Source organism: Equus asinus, chromosome 7 (assembly GCF_041296235.1).
Source record: "Equus asinus isolate D_3611 breed Donkey chromosome 7, EquAss-T2T_v2, whole genome shotgun sequence".
NCBI classification, from domain to species: Eukaryota; Metazoa; Chordata; class Mammalia; order Perissodactyla; family Equidae; genus Equus; species Equus asinus.
In genome coordinates this window covers 104,665,213-104,682,683 of record NC_091796.1, presented here as the reverse complement: position 1 = coordinate 104,682,683, position 17,471 = coordinate 104,665,213, and the positions used below count along the sequence as shown (strand labels likewise).

The window sequence follows — 17,471 nt, the reverse complement described above, 5'->3', positions numbered from 1 at the left end:
GACAAATGGGACTATCAAACTGAAAAACTGTGCCTCAAAGGAAACAATCAGTAGAGTGAAAAGGCAACAGATCCAATGGGGGAAAATGTTGGCAAACCATAGAACTGATACAGAGTTCATAGTCAGAATACATAAGGAACCTCTACAATTCAACAACAATAAGAACAAAATGAATAACCTGATTGAAAAATAGGCAAAGAACTTGAAGAAACATTTCTCCAAAGAAGAATACAAATGGCCAACAAGCACATGGAAAGATGCTCAATATCACCACTCATAACAGAAACGCAAATCAAAACCACATGAGATATCATATACCTTACACCCATTAGGATGGCCACAATCAAAGGAACAGAAAATAAGTGCTGGTGAGGATGAGGCAAAATTGGAACCCTCGTGCACTGTTGGTGGGAATGTAAAATGGCGCAGCCATTATGGAAAACGTTATGGAGGTTCCTCAAACAATTAAAAATACTATTACCATATAACCCAGCCAATCCACTTCTGAGTATATATCCGAAAGAATTCAAAGCAGAATTTTGAAGAGATGTTTGCACACTCATGTTCACTGCAGCATTATTCACAATACCCAAGAGGTGGAAGCAACCCAAATACCCATCAATAGATGAACAGATAAAGAAAATGTGGTATATGCACACAACAAAATATTATGCGGCCTTAAAAAAGAAAACAATCCTGTCACATGCTACAAAAGGGATGAAGCTTGAGGATATGATGCTAAGCAAATAAGCCAGCCACAAAAGGACAAATACTGTATAATTCCACTCCCATGAAGTATATAATGTAATCAAAAACATAGAGACAGAAAGGAAAAAGATGGTTGCCCAGGGCTGGAGGGAGGAATTAAGGTTTATTGGGTAGAGAGTTTCAATTTTACAAGACGAAGAATTTATAGAGATCCGCACAACAATGTGAATATACTTAACACCACTGAACCGGACACTTCAAAACGATTAAGATGGTAAATTTCACGTTGTGCTGTTTTTACCACCGTAAAAAGAAAGTCATAACAGATGGCAACCTAAATCTTAAAAGAAAGTTAGTCTTGTCAATCTTACAACATCTAGATGAATAAAAGCCGACATCTACTGCTGCTAATTAGGATCCAGAGGTCATTTCGCGTTGATTACAAATCAATGATTCAAACAAGGTATGAAAATGAGGCCAAGAATTTTCATTTGAAAGTTCTAAAAAGCCCTGCAAAATCAATTTTCTTGACATTCATAAACAATAAGTGCGTGAAACTCTATCTGATGAAACACAATGAAAATGTGCTTGGTGAAGGATAGGCCATTATGTATAAACACTATGTATTTAAAAGATAAGACGGGATCGCTACCTCTTCATTCCGCGTCACGACCCAACACCAAATCTCACAAACCCGCTGGGTCTCCCCGGCGCACGGCAGGGCACCTTCACACCCCGTGCACAGAAGGCACTTAGTATTCTAATGAGCTCTACAAGTCCTTATAACAAGCCTGTGAGGCACTGTTGCAGAAGAATTTCTTTAAGGCTTTCTGTGCTAAATTACATCAGGTATTTAATTTTCCAGAACCTAAAAATTTCGAAAAGTGGCCTGACATATATAAAATTTTAATACGACAATTATGAGATTATAGAAAAGTTAAGAGCAAACTATGCTTTGATAGACATCAGTATCTGGAACTCCACTGTTAGGCACAATTTAAAAGTATGAGCTTATCCAAATTTCATAGATAAAAATTGAAGCTCAGCAAAAATTTAAGCGTGGCAATCTGAACATTGCTATGTGCCAAGCACAGACCTTGGAACAGCTTATTCATTTCTGCCTCGTTTAGACTCCCATTCTTTATTTCAAAAAGAACTTTAAGTAAAAGTACAAAACAGCACAATGTGGTTTTAGCTAATGAGATTTCAAAGACAATATGATTAAATCTAAAAAAAGCAGAAGAATAAATCTATATGGTTTCCATTATGGCAACACACCAAATATTGTACTTTTACAAGCTTCAACTCAGATGAGAAGTTGTAAAGTGTCATATAAAAAGTAATACTTGTTTTACAACCTGAGATGGAGCTGCTCTGAGAGTTCCTTGAAGGCACCTCCCGCCTACCTTTTGGTTGCTGCGTGCACAGCGGTTTCTTTCCTGGACCCCGAGGGGGATGGCAGGGAGCCGCTGGGTCTCTTTGGTAACACGGTGCCATTGTTGACGGTGGGTCTTAAAGGCAAGGTCTGCACCAGCGGTCTTGCTGTAAGACAAGCAGAGAAGGAAGTGAGAACTTTTCCCTTTGTCAAAATAACTCTTTACAGAACTTAAGACGCGTAGAAAGAGAAAGGACGTCAATTTTAAAATGCTAGCAGAATTGACAGAGGTGCAAAGACAATTCAATGGAGATTTTCAACAAATGATGCTGGAACAACGAACCTACACGCCAACTTCACACCTTACACAAAAACTAACTCAAAATGGACCACAGACCGAAGTGTAAAATGTAAAACTATAAAACTTCCAAAAGAAAACAGGAGCAAGTCTGTGTGACCTTGGGTTCAGTGGTGAGCTTTTAGATACAACAGCAAAAGCACAATCCATGAAAGAAAAAATTGATAGCTTAGAGCTCATTAAAATTTTAAAAACTTTTGTTCTGGTTAAGATATTGTTAAGAGGATGAAAGGATAAGTCATAGACTGGGAGAAAATATTTGCAAATCACATATCTGATTAAGAAATTATATACAGAATATAAAAAGAACTCTTAAAAACTCAACAGTAAGAAAATAAACAGCCCAATTAAAAAAATGGGCAAAAGATCTGAATAGACACCCCATCAAAGAATATATACAGATGGCAAATAAGCATATGAAAAGATGCTCAACATCTTTTGTCATTAGCGAAATGCAAATTAAAACAATAATGAGATATCTCTGTATACCTATTAGGGTGGCTAAAATCCAAAAAACAGACAAAATACCAATTGCTGGCCAGGGTGCAGAGCCACAGGAGTACTCACTCGTTGCTGGCGGGAATGCAAAATGGTACAGCCACTTTGGAAGGCAGCGTGGAAGTTGCTAAATATAGTTTTACCATATAATCCAGTAATTGTGTGACACTAGGTATTTACCCAACTGATTTGAAAACTCATGTCTACACAAAACCTGCATTTGATATTTACAGCAACTTTATTCATAATCGCCAAACACTGGAAGCAACAAAGATGTCTGTCAATTGGCGAGTGGATAAACAAACTGTGGTTCATCCACACAGTGGAATATGATTCTGTGAACCAATCCATGCAACAACATCGACGAGTCTTAAATCCATACTGCTGAGGGCAAGGAGCCAGTCTGAAAGGCACACTGTATGATTCCATTTCCATGACGTGCTATAAAAGGGGAAACTCTAGAGACAAAAACCAGAGATGAGTGGTTGCCAGAGGTTGATGGGGGATGGTGTTTGAACAGGTGATGCATAAGAGATTTTTTAGGCTGGTAAAACTATTCTGTATGACACTGTGGTGGCGGATACGTGACACTATGCATTTGTCAAAACCGACAGACTCTTACAGCACAAAGAGTGAAACTTAATGTATGCAAATAAAAATCATTTAGGAGATGGGGAACCTCATGATGGAACGCAGACTGTGACAAAAAAAAATCTAACCATTTTACAAATGTATGACAAAACCTCATGGAAGGGGGTGGAGAGGAAAATGCTGCCTTAATTTTGGAAATGGGCAGAGACTGCAAGACTACAAAAGGAACTGCACATAAGCACTGTGTTCTAGTTAGTGAAGTTGCTTCCCATGGGGGTAGGGGTTAACAATTCTGAAATCACCATACACGAATACCAGAATTGAACCATTAAGTCAATGCGTGGAGGATGGCAGGGGCCAGGTTCCTCACTGTTGGAGAGGGAGGTGATAGACAAGCGAGGGGGCGGGGCTAGAATGAACCGGATGGTGTGGAGTAGAGTAGGAGACATCAGCATGAAGTCATGTTTAGCTTGATATGGCTAAGACGTAAAATTACAGATATGCACATATACGCAGGCCAGTGCTGGGGGTCTAGTGGTTAAGACGCGACACTCTCACCGCTGCGGCACACCTGTCGGTTGTCCTACGGTGGTGACTGCATGTTATTGTGATGCTGAAAGCTATGCCACTGGGATTTTAAACCCCAGCAGGGTCATCCAGGTTTCAGCGGAGCTTCCAGACTAGACAAACTAGGAGGAAGGACCTGGCCACCCACTTCAGAAAACATTGGCCATGAAAACTCTATGAATAGCAGCGTCTGATAGAGTGCCACAAGTGAGACGATGGTGCAGAAAGACTCGGCAGGGGTCTGCTCTGCTGCACACAGGGTCTTTAGGACTCGGAATAGACTCAACAGCACTAACAACAAAAAAACGTACACACAGGTTAGTACAAACACATATATTCCTAGCTCTGTCTGCTGAGAGAGCCTAAAGGAATAATGCCCAGTGCCCACCCCTTGTTTTCTAACACCATCTACAACAAAAGGAACCAGGGCTCCTTGGTGAAATGGGGCAGGGAACATACGAGCCTACAGCATCTTGTAGTGCCAGAAAGTAAAGAAGTGCTCGAAAAACAACTACAAAACCCAAAAACTCTATATTGATGGGGGCAAGTGAAAGGAACCCCGGAGCCAACTGAAAGAGCTCCAATGGCCAAAGCAGGACAATTTGAGCAACAGAATAAAGTGGCCTTGGATTACAGCCCAAAGTATAAAACAAAAATCCATGAGTCCACATTGATATAAATAAATGATTGAGTAAATAACTAAATGGGAGAGAAGAGATCAATCTCCCATGCAGAGTTCCAAACAATTATGTGGATACCTCGTCCTCAAGGAGGTGGAGCATAATCCTTCAACCTTAAGTGTGGGCTGCGCACAGTGACTTCCTTATGAACAGGACAGTATGGAAGAGGGGAGGGTCACTTCCCAGCAGAGGAACCTGGCCCACTCTGCCGCAGCCTGGGGATCAAGGTCAACACCGACAGTGAGAAGTCATGTTGACAGCACGTACCCTTGAAATGAGGTGATGAAAATGTCACTTTACCTCTACGGTCTCCCTCCCTAAAAACCACAACCCAAGTCTAACCTTGAGAAAAACTCAAACTGAAGGACAGTCAATGAATCATATAACCAGGATTCCTCAAAACTGTCAAGGTCATCAAAAATAAGGAAAATCTGAGAAACTGGGCCTAAGCAGACAGGATGACTAAATAGAATCCTGGATGGGACCCTGGAACGAAAAAAGGACATGAGGGATAAACTAAGGAAATCCAAATAAAGTATGCCTTTAATTAAAACTAATGTATCAATATTGGTCCATTGTTGTGACAACTGTGCCATACGAATTGTATGTTAGTAACAGCAGAAGCTGAGTGTAGGGTGTACAGGAACTGTCTGTACTAACAAGTTTTCTGTAAATCTAAAACTATTCTAAAATAAAAATTTATTAAAAAATGCTAGCAGAATTTAATTTATTTCGTTCATTACAGAATTAAATCTGCCTCAATTTAGGCTCTTAAAAACATTGCCAATGACAAAACTGCAAAGAATGCCAAATTTTTAGTACACTGACACTTTTCAGTCCCTAAGGTGGAGGCCCGGGCTTCCTTCTTTTTTTAATGTGAAGGAAAGTGGAAAAACTACAGTCAGTCCCCTCCGGCCAGAGCACGACACCCTCCACTCTTTCCACGATCTCTCTCTCCTCGTTTCGTGAGTACCTGCTCCAAGTGTGGGCCTACCCAGAGCTGGGAGCTAACACTCCCCAGTGGAAACCCTGCAGCACTAACACCAAAATTCTTAATCTTCTCTCGCACACACAATCTGCCTTCCTTGCTAAGGTCCCTTCTCTGCCAGGGCAGACCCTTCTCCCAAGTAGAAAGAAATACCATCTTCACCTCATCTCTACCTTCTCTCTCTACTTCACCTACCATTTCAGTCTCCATTATGTTTTTTTTTTTTTAATACATGTACTGGGTTAAACAGTGTCCCCCAAACTTCATGTCCACCCAGAACCTCAGAATGTGACCTTATTTGGAAATAGGGTCTTTGCATATGTAATTAGTTAAGACGAGGTCATGCTGGATTAGGGTGGGCCCTAGATTCAATGACTGGTGTCCTTATAAGAAGCTCATGTGAAGACACACAAGGAGGAGAATGCCAGCGAAGACAAGAGATTGGAGTGACGAGTCTATAAGCCAATGAGCACCAAGGATGGCTGGCGGCCACCAGAAGAGGAGACAGGGATGGAACCATCTTCCCTCAGAGGCTCCAGAAGCAAGCGACCCTGCCAATACCTGGATTTCAGCCTGGTGATGTTGATTTCGGGCTTCTGGTCTCCAGAACCGCGAGAGAGTAAATTTCTGCTGTTTTAAGCCATGTAGTCTGAGGTAATTTGTTACGGCAACTCTAGAAAATGAGCACGACGTTGCTGGGTGTCCGCCCTTCCTTCTCACTATTGCTGTCTATCCAGCCGCTGCCCCAGCACAGCTCCTACAACCGAGGATCGGTCTGAGGGCTCTGCCCAGGCTAATCTCCTTAAAGCCTCTCGTCTTCACGTCCCTCACTGACGATCCTGTACCACGTTAACAGTCGCCAAAACCAAGGTAAAATGGAATCACAGAAATGATAGCAGCCACTGAGTGCTTGGCGTCAGGCAGAGTGGAAACAACTTGAAATGCACCAGCTCGTCCAATCGGGACACGACACGTCTGGCCCGGCTCCCACCTCACAACCAGGCCCGGAGAAGGGAAGGGAGAGGGCAAGCTTCCTGATTCCTGGGCTGCCGCGCCTCCCCGCCACTTTGCCACTCGTGATTTCGTTCTTTGACGGCCTCAGTGATCTGCTCTCATTCTCTCCGTCCAACTGTATTTTTCCCACGGTGACCCCACTCTTCAGTGTCCACCACAGAAATAAACAAAACAACAGCAAACAAAAAAGTCCCAGCTCATTCCCCCCTCCTTAGCTTTGTTTCTGTCAGGTCTGCAAACCTGAGCGCAGCAGAATCCCCTGGAAGGCGGGTTAATGTACAGATCGCTGGGTCACACCCCCAGAGTTTCTGATTCACAAGGTCGGGGACGGGGCCTGAGAACGGGCACTCCTAACAAGTTCTCAGGCGATGCTGCCGCTGCTCCGGGGACCACTATGGAGGACCGCGGGTTCGTTCCACTCTCTTCTCGTTATTCCAGCCCTCCCCGGTGGCCCCTCGCTCTGACCTCGATTACCCAGTGTGTACCTCACAATCTAGCACCTGAGCAGACACTGTTGATTCAGGTGGGCGAGTCTTACTTTCCCAATTAGAGTGGGTGGTAGACGTCTGTGCTGGGGGTGTCACCTAGACCTCTCTCCACACTCTGTCCACGTGCTTTTGAGTGGCCTGGACTCCACGCCCAGCTCCAGTTAGGCAGCCAGGCGGATCCCGAGGCCAGCAGCACCCTGGAGCGGCTGCAATGAGTCACTTTTCGACAAGCGATCTTTCGAACTGCAGAAGAGAAATAGCACCAGGGAAGGCTCAAACACAACGTCCTGCTCTTCAGGTGCGAAAATAAATGAATGCTGAGCTTCTGGCTGACACGAAGTTATAAGACGGTCTTCTGGTTCATAAAAGGGTTTGGTTTTGTTTTTTAATAACATTTTAATTGTTCCTAGGGGCAAAACATAGACATAAAGCACCGAAAGGAGAATTTCTCACATAAAGGAGAATGAGTGATAAATGAGGTGTGTTAGAACACATTCACAGGAGGGCTGTTACGATGGCTGGAATCTCAAATCTCGAGGGAGGCGGAGGAGCAGAGGAACAAAGGGCAGAGTCTTAGACAGGACAGGACCGGATCACTCTCAACTCGGCTTAATTACGTAGCCTGGGAGAAGTCACCTACCTTCCCAAGCCTCGGCTTCTCTGTAATAAAGGGCAGGGGTGCCCACCTCGCAGGGCTGCTGTGAGGAATAGGAATGAGGAGCGGAGAGTCGCTAGCACGGTGCCCGGCATGCAGCAGGCACACGAGCAGTAGTAGCTGTGATCCCATGGCTGCAACAGATGATACAACGGTCTGTTTGGGACAACAGGCTGCAATCTAGTGTTCTGAGTGCTATGTGAGAAGAATTAAGGGCAGCGTTTCAGTTATGCTTGAAGGCGCCCAAGGGAGATCAGATCCAGCGAGCGCCTACGGCTGCATCCTGCACACACATGGAGAGGCAGAAGACCCCGGTTCTCATCCGATCAACAGAGGCTTTTGTCCTTGTGCCCAGGCAAAGTCAGGGGGGGTGGGAAAGCAGAGGGGAAGGGGCTCAGGTCTGGGAGTGGGGGACCCAGGTGCCAGACCCAGTGTGTCCCCAACAGGCAGGGTAACCAGGCAAGACCCCCAGGCCCTGTTTTCCTAACGCATAAAGTAGCAGCTTTAGTCTATGAACACTCTAAGGATGTCTCTTCCCGCTTTGAGATCTGTGGTCCTAATTCATGTGAGGAGAGTGTTCTGAAAAGCAACATCCGAGTTTCTACGTGACTTCGCCGCTCTACGTAAATTCTTATACCTGCCAAGCCCCCGGAAGTGAAGGGAGCCGAGCCGCAAGTCCGAAGTGGACAGGCCTTGGTGGGGAGGCACAGATCCATCACACGTGCAGTATTTACGGCCAGCCGCTTCCTGCTACTGTGCACACCATTTAATATAAGGTCCCCATGAACCACCTCGAGTTAAATTCCCTGCCGAATGACTCCGCAGTGTGGTAACTGGAAACCTCTGGCTCTAACACAGGCATTCAGCATCGCGGGTCTAAACATTCACAATTGAGTCTGAAATGAGATTTTTTTTTCATTTTTCTAAATGGTAGGATTGAAATACCCAGACTTTAAGAGGTGCCATCCACAATAATACATTTTCAAAACTACAGTTGATGTAAATATAGAAATTCAAGTATAGCTAGTCAAATCTACTAATGTTTAATATTATGATATTGATATTAAGTTATAATCAAAGATCAGGAAACCCCCTTTAAACTTACATCATATTAATAACTCAATGTGCAATATTTGATAAGTAAAACATCCTGTTAGGTTTCAAGATAAATTTAATTATGCAAACCACGACTGTGTATGTGATGATGTGTAGAAATCCAAAGTTTGATTTTAGCCTATCTGACCATTATGAACTTAGGACTCCTAATTATCTATTTCTAAATTGTCTATATTTGGAATTGGGGAAGACAACCTGTTTTTGCTAAATTTTAAGACAAAGTTGATCATTACTTAAGTGCTGGGGAAGTTTCCTATCACCAATATGTAGCAAAATCACAGATGCATTTATTCTTTGATCCAGCTATCCTACTACCAGGAATCTATCCTAAAGACAATCTGGCAAAAATACAAAATGCCGTATGCACAGGGCCAATCAGTGTGGCGTTATTTGTAAAATAAAAGACGACCAACAGGGGCTGGTTGAATCAACCGCGGTACACGCTCACAGTGGAGTATTAGGCAGCCGTAAAAGGGATGAGCAGATCGCTACACACTGCAGTGAAAGGAACAAGGTATGGAACGGCGTGTAGACATGTCGCCTTTCATCTACTGTGCCAGAAGTCAGAAGACCTACCGCAGATTTAAAATCCTAACTCTCATTATATCATTTGAAAGAGATTTTGAAATTATCAAAATGCACATGAATCAGGTTTTAACATATTGTTTGGCAGGTAGATGAGGCAGCCCGTGGTACCATGTTTACTTATTTGATTCTCAGGCATGGGTCTAGTAGTGCAAGAATTCTGGAACACTGAAAAATCAATATAATGGAAATACACAGGCAAAAGAGACATTAATGAACTGATTGCTAAAAGTCATGCATTAACAACCCAAATGTCCATCAACTGATGAGCAGATAAACAATACGTTAATGCATATCCATACAACAGAATATTATTCAGCCATAAAAAAGAATGAAGTGCTGCACTTGCTGAGACATGGATGAATTTGGAAGACATTATGCTGAGTGAGAGACGACAGTGGCAAACGACCACATAATACATGATTCCATTTATATGAAATGCCCAGAACAGGCAAATCCATAGAAAGTGCAGGCTGATGGTTGCTAGAAGGGTGGGGGAGGGAGCAATGAGAAATGATTGGGGGCTGGCCCCGTGGCCGAGTGGTTAAGTTCGCGCGCTCCGCTGCAGGCGGCCCAGTGTTTCATTGGTTCGAGACCTGGGCGCGGACATGGCACTGCTCGTCAGACCACGTTGAGGCGGCATCCCACGTGCCACAACTAGAAGAACCCACAACGAAGAATACACAACTATGTACTGGGGGGCTTTGGGGAGAAAAAGGAAAAAATAAAATCTTTAAAAAAAAAAAAAAAAAAGAAATGATTGGTACTGGGTATGGGGGTATCTTTTTGGGTGATGAAAATGGTCTAAAATTAGTGGGAATGGCTGCAGAACTTTGTGAACATAGTAAAAACCAATGAATTGTGAACTTTAAAACAGTGAATTTTATCTTATGTGAATTATAACTCAACTTTATGTTATGTGAATAAAGCTGCTATAAAAAGTCAATTATTAAACAACTGGGAAAATCTGAATACTGACTTGATATCAAGGAATTATATTAAGTGCGATAATGGTATTGTGGATTTTTAAAAAGAAAGTCCTCATATCTTAGAAACACATTCTGACATATTTATAAATAAAATGATACGATGTATTGGATTTGCCTTAAAATAATCCTAATGTGGTGAGGGGAGGTCCGGGGTTGGGGGATAATAAATGAAACAAAATTGACCACATGTTGATAAATAATGAAGCCAGGTTTAAAAAAAAAGGTATTTTTCTTTTTACTTTTACATACATTTGAACATTTTCATAACACAAAGTTTAAAAACAATCTTTCTTAGTCTCTAAAAAACTGAATATACCTACTGAACTTTTTCTATAAATCATTAAAGAATGCCTATCTAAACTGAGGAGGGCAATTAATGAGAAAAACGCAAGAAACTACAGTGTGGTCCATCTAAAAGAAAGCAAAAGTTATTTTCTTTAATTACCAATTTGTAAGGCAAAACATAAGGAGAAAGCACAGGAGACAAGAGAGAGAGGAAAAAAACTGCTGTCTAATTTTGGTTAACCAGGATAAAGAACTAAGTTTATTTATTTATTTATTTTTTGAGGAAGATTAGCCCTGAGCTAACTACTGCCAGTCCTCCTCTTTTTGCTGAGGAAGCCTGGCTCTGAGCTAACATCCGTGTCCATCTTCCTCTAGTTTATACGTGGGACGCCTACCACAGCATGGCTGCCAAGCAGTGCCATGTCCGCACCTGGGATCCGAACCAGCGAACCCCTGGCCGCCGAGAAGCGGAACGTGCGAACTTAACCGCTGCGCCACCGAGCCGGCCCCAAGAACTAAGTTTATTATTCATTAATTTCACTCATTGCAAAGAGCTTAAAAATTTTTAATTTGTTAGTTGCACCTATCTAATAAAATTTGTGAAGGGACCATCGCATAATATTTCACACAATTATGTGCTGAATACGACCTATTGTATTTGGGATACTTTGCAAATCAAATTAAACTGTGAGAAAAGAACTCTCATTTCAAGTCATTTCTTAAATATTAGATTTAATTAATGCTAATCTAAATAATATTGCTAAGAAGTGTGCACAGCAAAGCAACACAGATGGCAGAAAGAACACATGTCCAGCCAGGCCTTGGGGTCCAGTCCCAGATTTTCCTTGATTAGTTGTGTAATCTGGGACAAATTATTTAATCTCCTAGAGGCTGCTTCTCACCTGTAAATGGGCATAATAAGACCTAACTCAAAGAACTGTGGAGAGGTAAAATGAGCAAATATATTTAAAATATCTCTTGCAAAGTTCAGCAGCTAGGCAATCAATAAACAGTGGCTACAAGTATTATTTTGAATATCGGGGTTAAGTGTTAATGTAGCAGAGGCTCCATAAAGATGCTCCATAATTTGCTTCCAACGGCGGTTGCAGAGGCGAAGTTCTGAGACGAGGTTTCCAGGCCCTGGAACAGTAGGACCTATCTCCTTATGGGATCTCCAACAGCAGGTTCTTGGTTATATTTAGTAATTGTCTGATCTGCTATTAATGAGGCTATTAACATAACCAATAAAAAGTTTGCAAAAGGTATATAAAAGTTTTCCAAAAGGCAAGCTGCTGAATTACGGTCTGAACACACAAGAAAAATTTAAAATGAGAAATATGAACTGCTCGCTAGTTAATGCATAACAAGCAGACAACCCCAGACATGGGATAATGACTCTATTTTCACCTTCATTTTACATTAAAATCCTGAAATGCTCCCTGGCACTGAAGTGGAAATGAGCCGTGCTTCTGTGCAATGGATCTAGTTTGCATGCGACTCCACACCACGATTCCTGTCTTCTTGAGAACACAGGTGTGCAAACTCCAGCCTCGGAATCTGCCCGAGCCTTGCTGTCGATCTCAGTGCAGCACAGACCAGATTCCGTGGGAAGAAAGGAGTCACTTTTAAGACATAAATTTCTCCTGCTTATTAAGGAACACACACCAAAGAACATTTAAGAACCAACTAAAAGTATAAAAAAGAAAATAAATCATAATCCTACCACTCAGAAAAAAAGAAAGAAGCCAGCAATCGCTCTCGGTATACCTCTTTCCAGCCTTTGCATGCACTTTATCTATTTAGCTGAAACTATACAGTATATACAGTTTTATATCCTGTTTTTTGACTCTTAAGGCCATGCATAAGCATTTTCCCTGTTGTTACCAAGAACACCATTTTTTTCTTTTTTGAGGAAGATTAGCCCTGAGCTAACATCTGCTGCCAATCCTCCTCTTTTTGCTGAGGAAGACTGGCCCTGAGCTAACATCCATGCCCATCTCCCTCTACTTTATACATGGGACGCCTACCACAACATGGCTGGACAAGCAGTGCCATGTCTGCACCCGGGATCCAAACCAGTGAACCCTGGGCCGCCGAAGTGGAACATGTGAACTTAACCGCTGTGCCACTGGGCCGGCCCCCAACACCAATATTTTTAAAGATGACACAGCATCAACCATACAGGTGTCACAGTGTTCTGGCCATGCCCCTATTGCGTGCTTTGCCTCTGCTGTTTCCCATCTAGTTTTTCTCCATTGTGCCTCATGCTGCAATGAACTCCTTTTCCCATCAGGCATGTTTCTGTATTTACACTCACAATAACAATATACAAGGGGGTCCATCCACTGCGTTCTGTCAGCAGTGACTATTGCTCTCTCTCCAACCACAACACTGAAAAAACTTCAACATCAGCAAGAATTTTAAGAACATACGCCTCCATAAACTATTTGATTCTCTTTTCCCCACGATATGGTAACCGACACTCAGAGTAATTAAAACATTCCGAATCTTCCCATCCAAGAACATCCAACACGGACAAAGCCAATCAGCAGGCCGAGGCTCTCTAGGGTTAAGATGCATGACAGGGCAGCCGGCTCTTAATATTTAAAAAAACACAAATGCAAAGGAAAAGGAGAATAGGCAAGTTTGGGGAGCTGAGATGCAGACTGAGTGGATCCTAAAACCCAGGGCAGTATCACTGGGTTAAGAAGAGACGGATACTTAGTATAAAGAGCCGATCCTAGGGACGGGAAAATGCTGTCAAGCAAAAGTAGAGTCTGAGACAGACGTCCCCCTACATAAACCGCACGTCCACAGGCCCCGCATTTTATGGGACTGGCCACAATCTTTCCCCATCCCAATAAGCCTTGAACTTGATCTATGAGTGCGTTATTTTCACGAGACCGCCGTTCTCATTGCTGTACTAGTTAAGTCATATGAAGAGCGATACAGCGAGTCAAAGCTTAGAGGGCACGATAACTTGTTTCTAATCGGTGAAGTCCTGTCGTGGAAAGGAATTAGGATTCTTATCCACAGCCTCGCAGGCAATACTGACCCAGGGAGCGGACACTGCCGGCTAACACGGAGGGACGGCTCCAGCACAGACACGGCGCTCCCAGGCACTTGCTTGGAGCTGAACCACACGGACCCCTCGGAATGCTCACTGTCTTCCAAGCTGCCCTGTTTCTTTGTGGCACAGCCCTCCCTGTCACTGGGCAGGCAGCACAATGATGTACACCCAAAACACAAAACACTGAGCCCTAAGCTTCTGACTATTAACCTTGGGGGGAAAATCACTTAACATTTAAAAATTAGAATGCCATGTGTCCAGTCTACTTCGGGGCTGTATTAGGACAGCCAGCTAAAATATTGTAAAGTGATAACAATGATGTGAGCTTTTATAAACCGAAGGAGGTTTGCTTAAAATCCATCTTGTCTAACAGATTCCCCAACCAAACCACGGCTACAGAGTGCCAGCTATTGAGATAGGGGTACACAAGCCAGTACCAACACGGCGCTCGCTGAAGGAGGAGCAGCAACCCAGAGCATCTGATGGAGTCGCTCTCCTCCTCCCCTCATCCATCGTCCTCCAAGCTCAGGCAGCTGAGCAGGGAAAACCACGCCCACTCCATTCGGGGACACCACCTGCTCACCGACCTCCTTAGGACCTTTTCTCTATTTCTTGGTGTGACCTTCTGGCTACTACGTTTTGATTTATTTTCACTTATGAAAAGAATGTTACAAAGAAACATCAGTTATAACTAGGAAAAAAACCTATTTCTCTTACAGGAAGTTTTATAAAAATCACACTTCACTCTTCATCAAGAAAAGAAAACTCCTGGGCAAGCCCTCTTGTATTATTTTTTCCCCTAATTTTCTAAAAATAAAGAAGTTTTCGAAGTCTGAAGCTTAATATAAAGCAACTACTTCAAATGTGCCCTTTAGGATACAGTAGTCATCAGGATTATTTTTGGAGAGCCGAGTAGGGCAAGAAGACCTAAAATAACCTGGTTTCTATTTAAAATACCCTAAGCGCTTTGTAACTTAGGAGAAAAAGATGACTTAAAAAGAGTCTTCAAAATGTAGGCGACGCCCAGCATGTACATCTCACATGACGCTGGTGATAATTGTCCTGAAGCACGAGATATAGATTTCTTTCCACAGATGTGTGAAACTGCAGCCAAGAGCTTCAGAAAAAGCGAACATATGCAACATCAGACAGTACCCTCTCCCGACTCCAAGGAAAATATGGTAACTGTGAAAGAATTTGTTAAGTCTAAATAAAAAAAAGGAAGTTAATTTTAAAGGGACATTTACATACTGTCATCTCAAAATGTTCTAACCAAAGGAATTTTACAGCCAGGATGAATTCTGTTTTCTAGAGCCAGCCACGAGGAAAAGCGATTCCAGCAAAAGATGAGCAATGCCTGTCGGCTGCAAGTAGACATCAGGGTACTAGCCAGCAGGATAGAAGCTTTTATGAGGGGTTGTTTTCCCAAAGTTTTAAGAAGAGGGTCACTACAAAGTTACTTCAAACACAAATACTGCTTTTTGATGTTTTGTTTCCAGGCGCCACATGGAAATGAAATGGTGATTTAAATTTGCCAGAAATCCATGAGATCTGGAATTCTGTAGGAGGTTACTTTCTCATGGATAGCACAGAAGGAGATGCAAAAGAAAGAGGAGCCTTTGCCCAAGAGGAGCTTACTGTCTAGAAGGGGGGATATTATGATAAATCTCAGCATTCTGAGCTCCTCAGGAAGGGGCCTGCCCCCGCTGGGCCCCAGTCCTTGGCTCAGAGCTTTGCACGTGGCATATGACCAATTAAGCATTTGCTGTGCCAAACTGAATGATAGCATAAGATGAGTACGGAGAAAGAGATGACAGTTATCAGAAGTTTTTACGTGGAACAGCCTCCAAGAGGCGCCCAAAGGATTGTGGGTTTTTTACAAGTTAACTCTATCCCAGAGTCTTGATAAAAAATTGTTCTCCAGTCCCTTGTGGACGTTCCTTTCTCGACTCCACAAGCACTTACTGATGACCTGCTGATGTACACCGCCGGGCGATACAGTTCACCAACGTCAAGCCAAAAAATACTGTCCCTGTTTCTGTGATGATTTTGACAACGCTAACATTGTTTCATTGTTATTCTCAGTTTTGGTTCTCTGTCAACATGAAAGAATACAATGTATCTGCTAGAGCAAGAATCTCCAATGAGAGCACTCTACGGCTGTTCCCAGGTATCTAAAACGCCCACCTTTGGTAGGTCCTTTCCTGTTAAGCACGGCCTGCTGCTCCTCCGTAATGTTCAGCCGCCGGACCACGTCGGCCAGAGCCGATTTGAGCAGCTGGATGTCATCTTCTTGCATCTGGACTCGCTGCTCCAGGGAGGCGATGCGGTCTGTTACCTCCATGCTACTCGCCGCAGAAGCGCTGTCATCTAAACCAAAGGAAAGGAAGGAGCAAGTGAGCGAAAGGCCCCCGAGAGAAATCAGACCATACACATATACTGGCACATTGCTATAACATAATAATCTTTAAAAACAAAGGCAGCGGCTCGTCTGCAGCGATCACGTGAAATCGTTTACTATGTAGAAGTACAACGCTTCGCTCTCCTACAGCCTTCTCATTCTCTACGTTTGTGCTTTTCACTTCTTTTTAAACTGTGGATTTAATTGCCATTATATTTTTCTAGATGCTGGCCAACTTATTTTCTTTTCCGCGATGTCGGAGAACCTCAGAGATAGAGGGGATACTAGAATTTACCTACTTCAAGTTCCCACACATGGTAGAAAGGCACTGTGTCATGGTCTTCCGACTTCTCTTCCAACAGTGCCGACTGACAGGTAAGGTGAGATAATCTCAAGGCCATACTATCCACCAGTCAAGACTTCTAAGGACGGCTACTCTGACAAAGCCACATAAATGGGCGAGTCTTTTTGTAAGCATACCCTTATGGCCGTGGTAATCATAGTTTCTTGTATACAATCATTAATTCCCAATTCCTTATCAAGGTCCACCGGGCCCTTGGTGGTCTTCCTTGCCTCTCCAACCTCGTTTTATATCACTCTTCCCTTCACTTACCGTGCTTCAGCTATACTGACCTCTCTCTCCTACCTTAGGGCTTTTGTATCTGCTGTTGCCTTTGCTTGAAACATTTCTCAACCAGCTTTTGGCACGACCAAATTCTCGTATTCTTCAGGTCTCAACTCAAGTGGGGACTCTTCAGACAACCTTCCTGACAACCTTATCTAAAGTTGGTACTGTTGATCACGTCAACCTTATTTCTCTCTTTCACAGCATTATTAGGAGCTATAATCATCTTTTTGTTTGTTTACTGTTGTTTATTGTCTTCATCTCCCAACTAAAACGTAAGCATTATGGGGTTGCTTTTGCTTTCATGACAGACCCCTCTCGGATAGCACCCTCCCTGCAGAAAGCAATTATTAAGCCTGGAAATAAAACAAAAACAACAACCTGAAGGTACTGGAGGGTGGACGCAAGCCTACAGACTCGGGTGGGGAGTCCCACACTCACTTGGAGACGGGCAGATGGGGAACTATACAAGTAAATT

At 43.0% G+C, this 17,471-nt stretch overlaps 1 protein-coding gene across 13 annotated transcripts in view; it reads right to left on the bottom strand.

Annotated features, from left to right (window-relative positions):
* EML1 (EMAP like 1) overlaps nt 1–17,471 on the bottom strand; it is a 168,503-nt gene that overhangs the window by 57,261 nt on the left and 93,771 nt on the right. For all 13 annotated transcript variants that reach the window (XM_014854571.3, XM_014854574.3, XM_070514302.1 and 10 more), the window contains exons 2-3: nt 16,155–16,337; nt 2,115–2,250 (exon numbers count right to left, since the gene is read on the bottom strand). In XM_014854571.3, the coding sequence (XP_014710057.1) occupies nt 2,115–2,250; nt 16,155–16,337 (319 nt within the window). The remainder of the gene's footprint in view (nt 1–2,114; nt 2,251–16,154; nt 16,338–17,471) is intronic.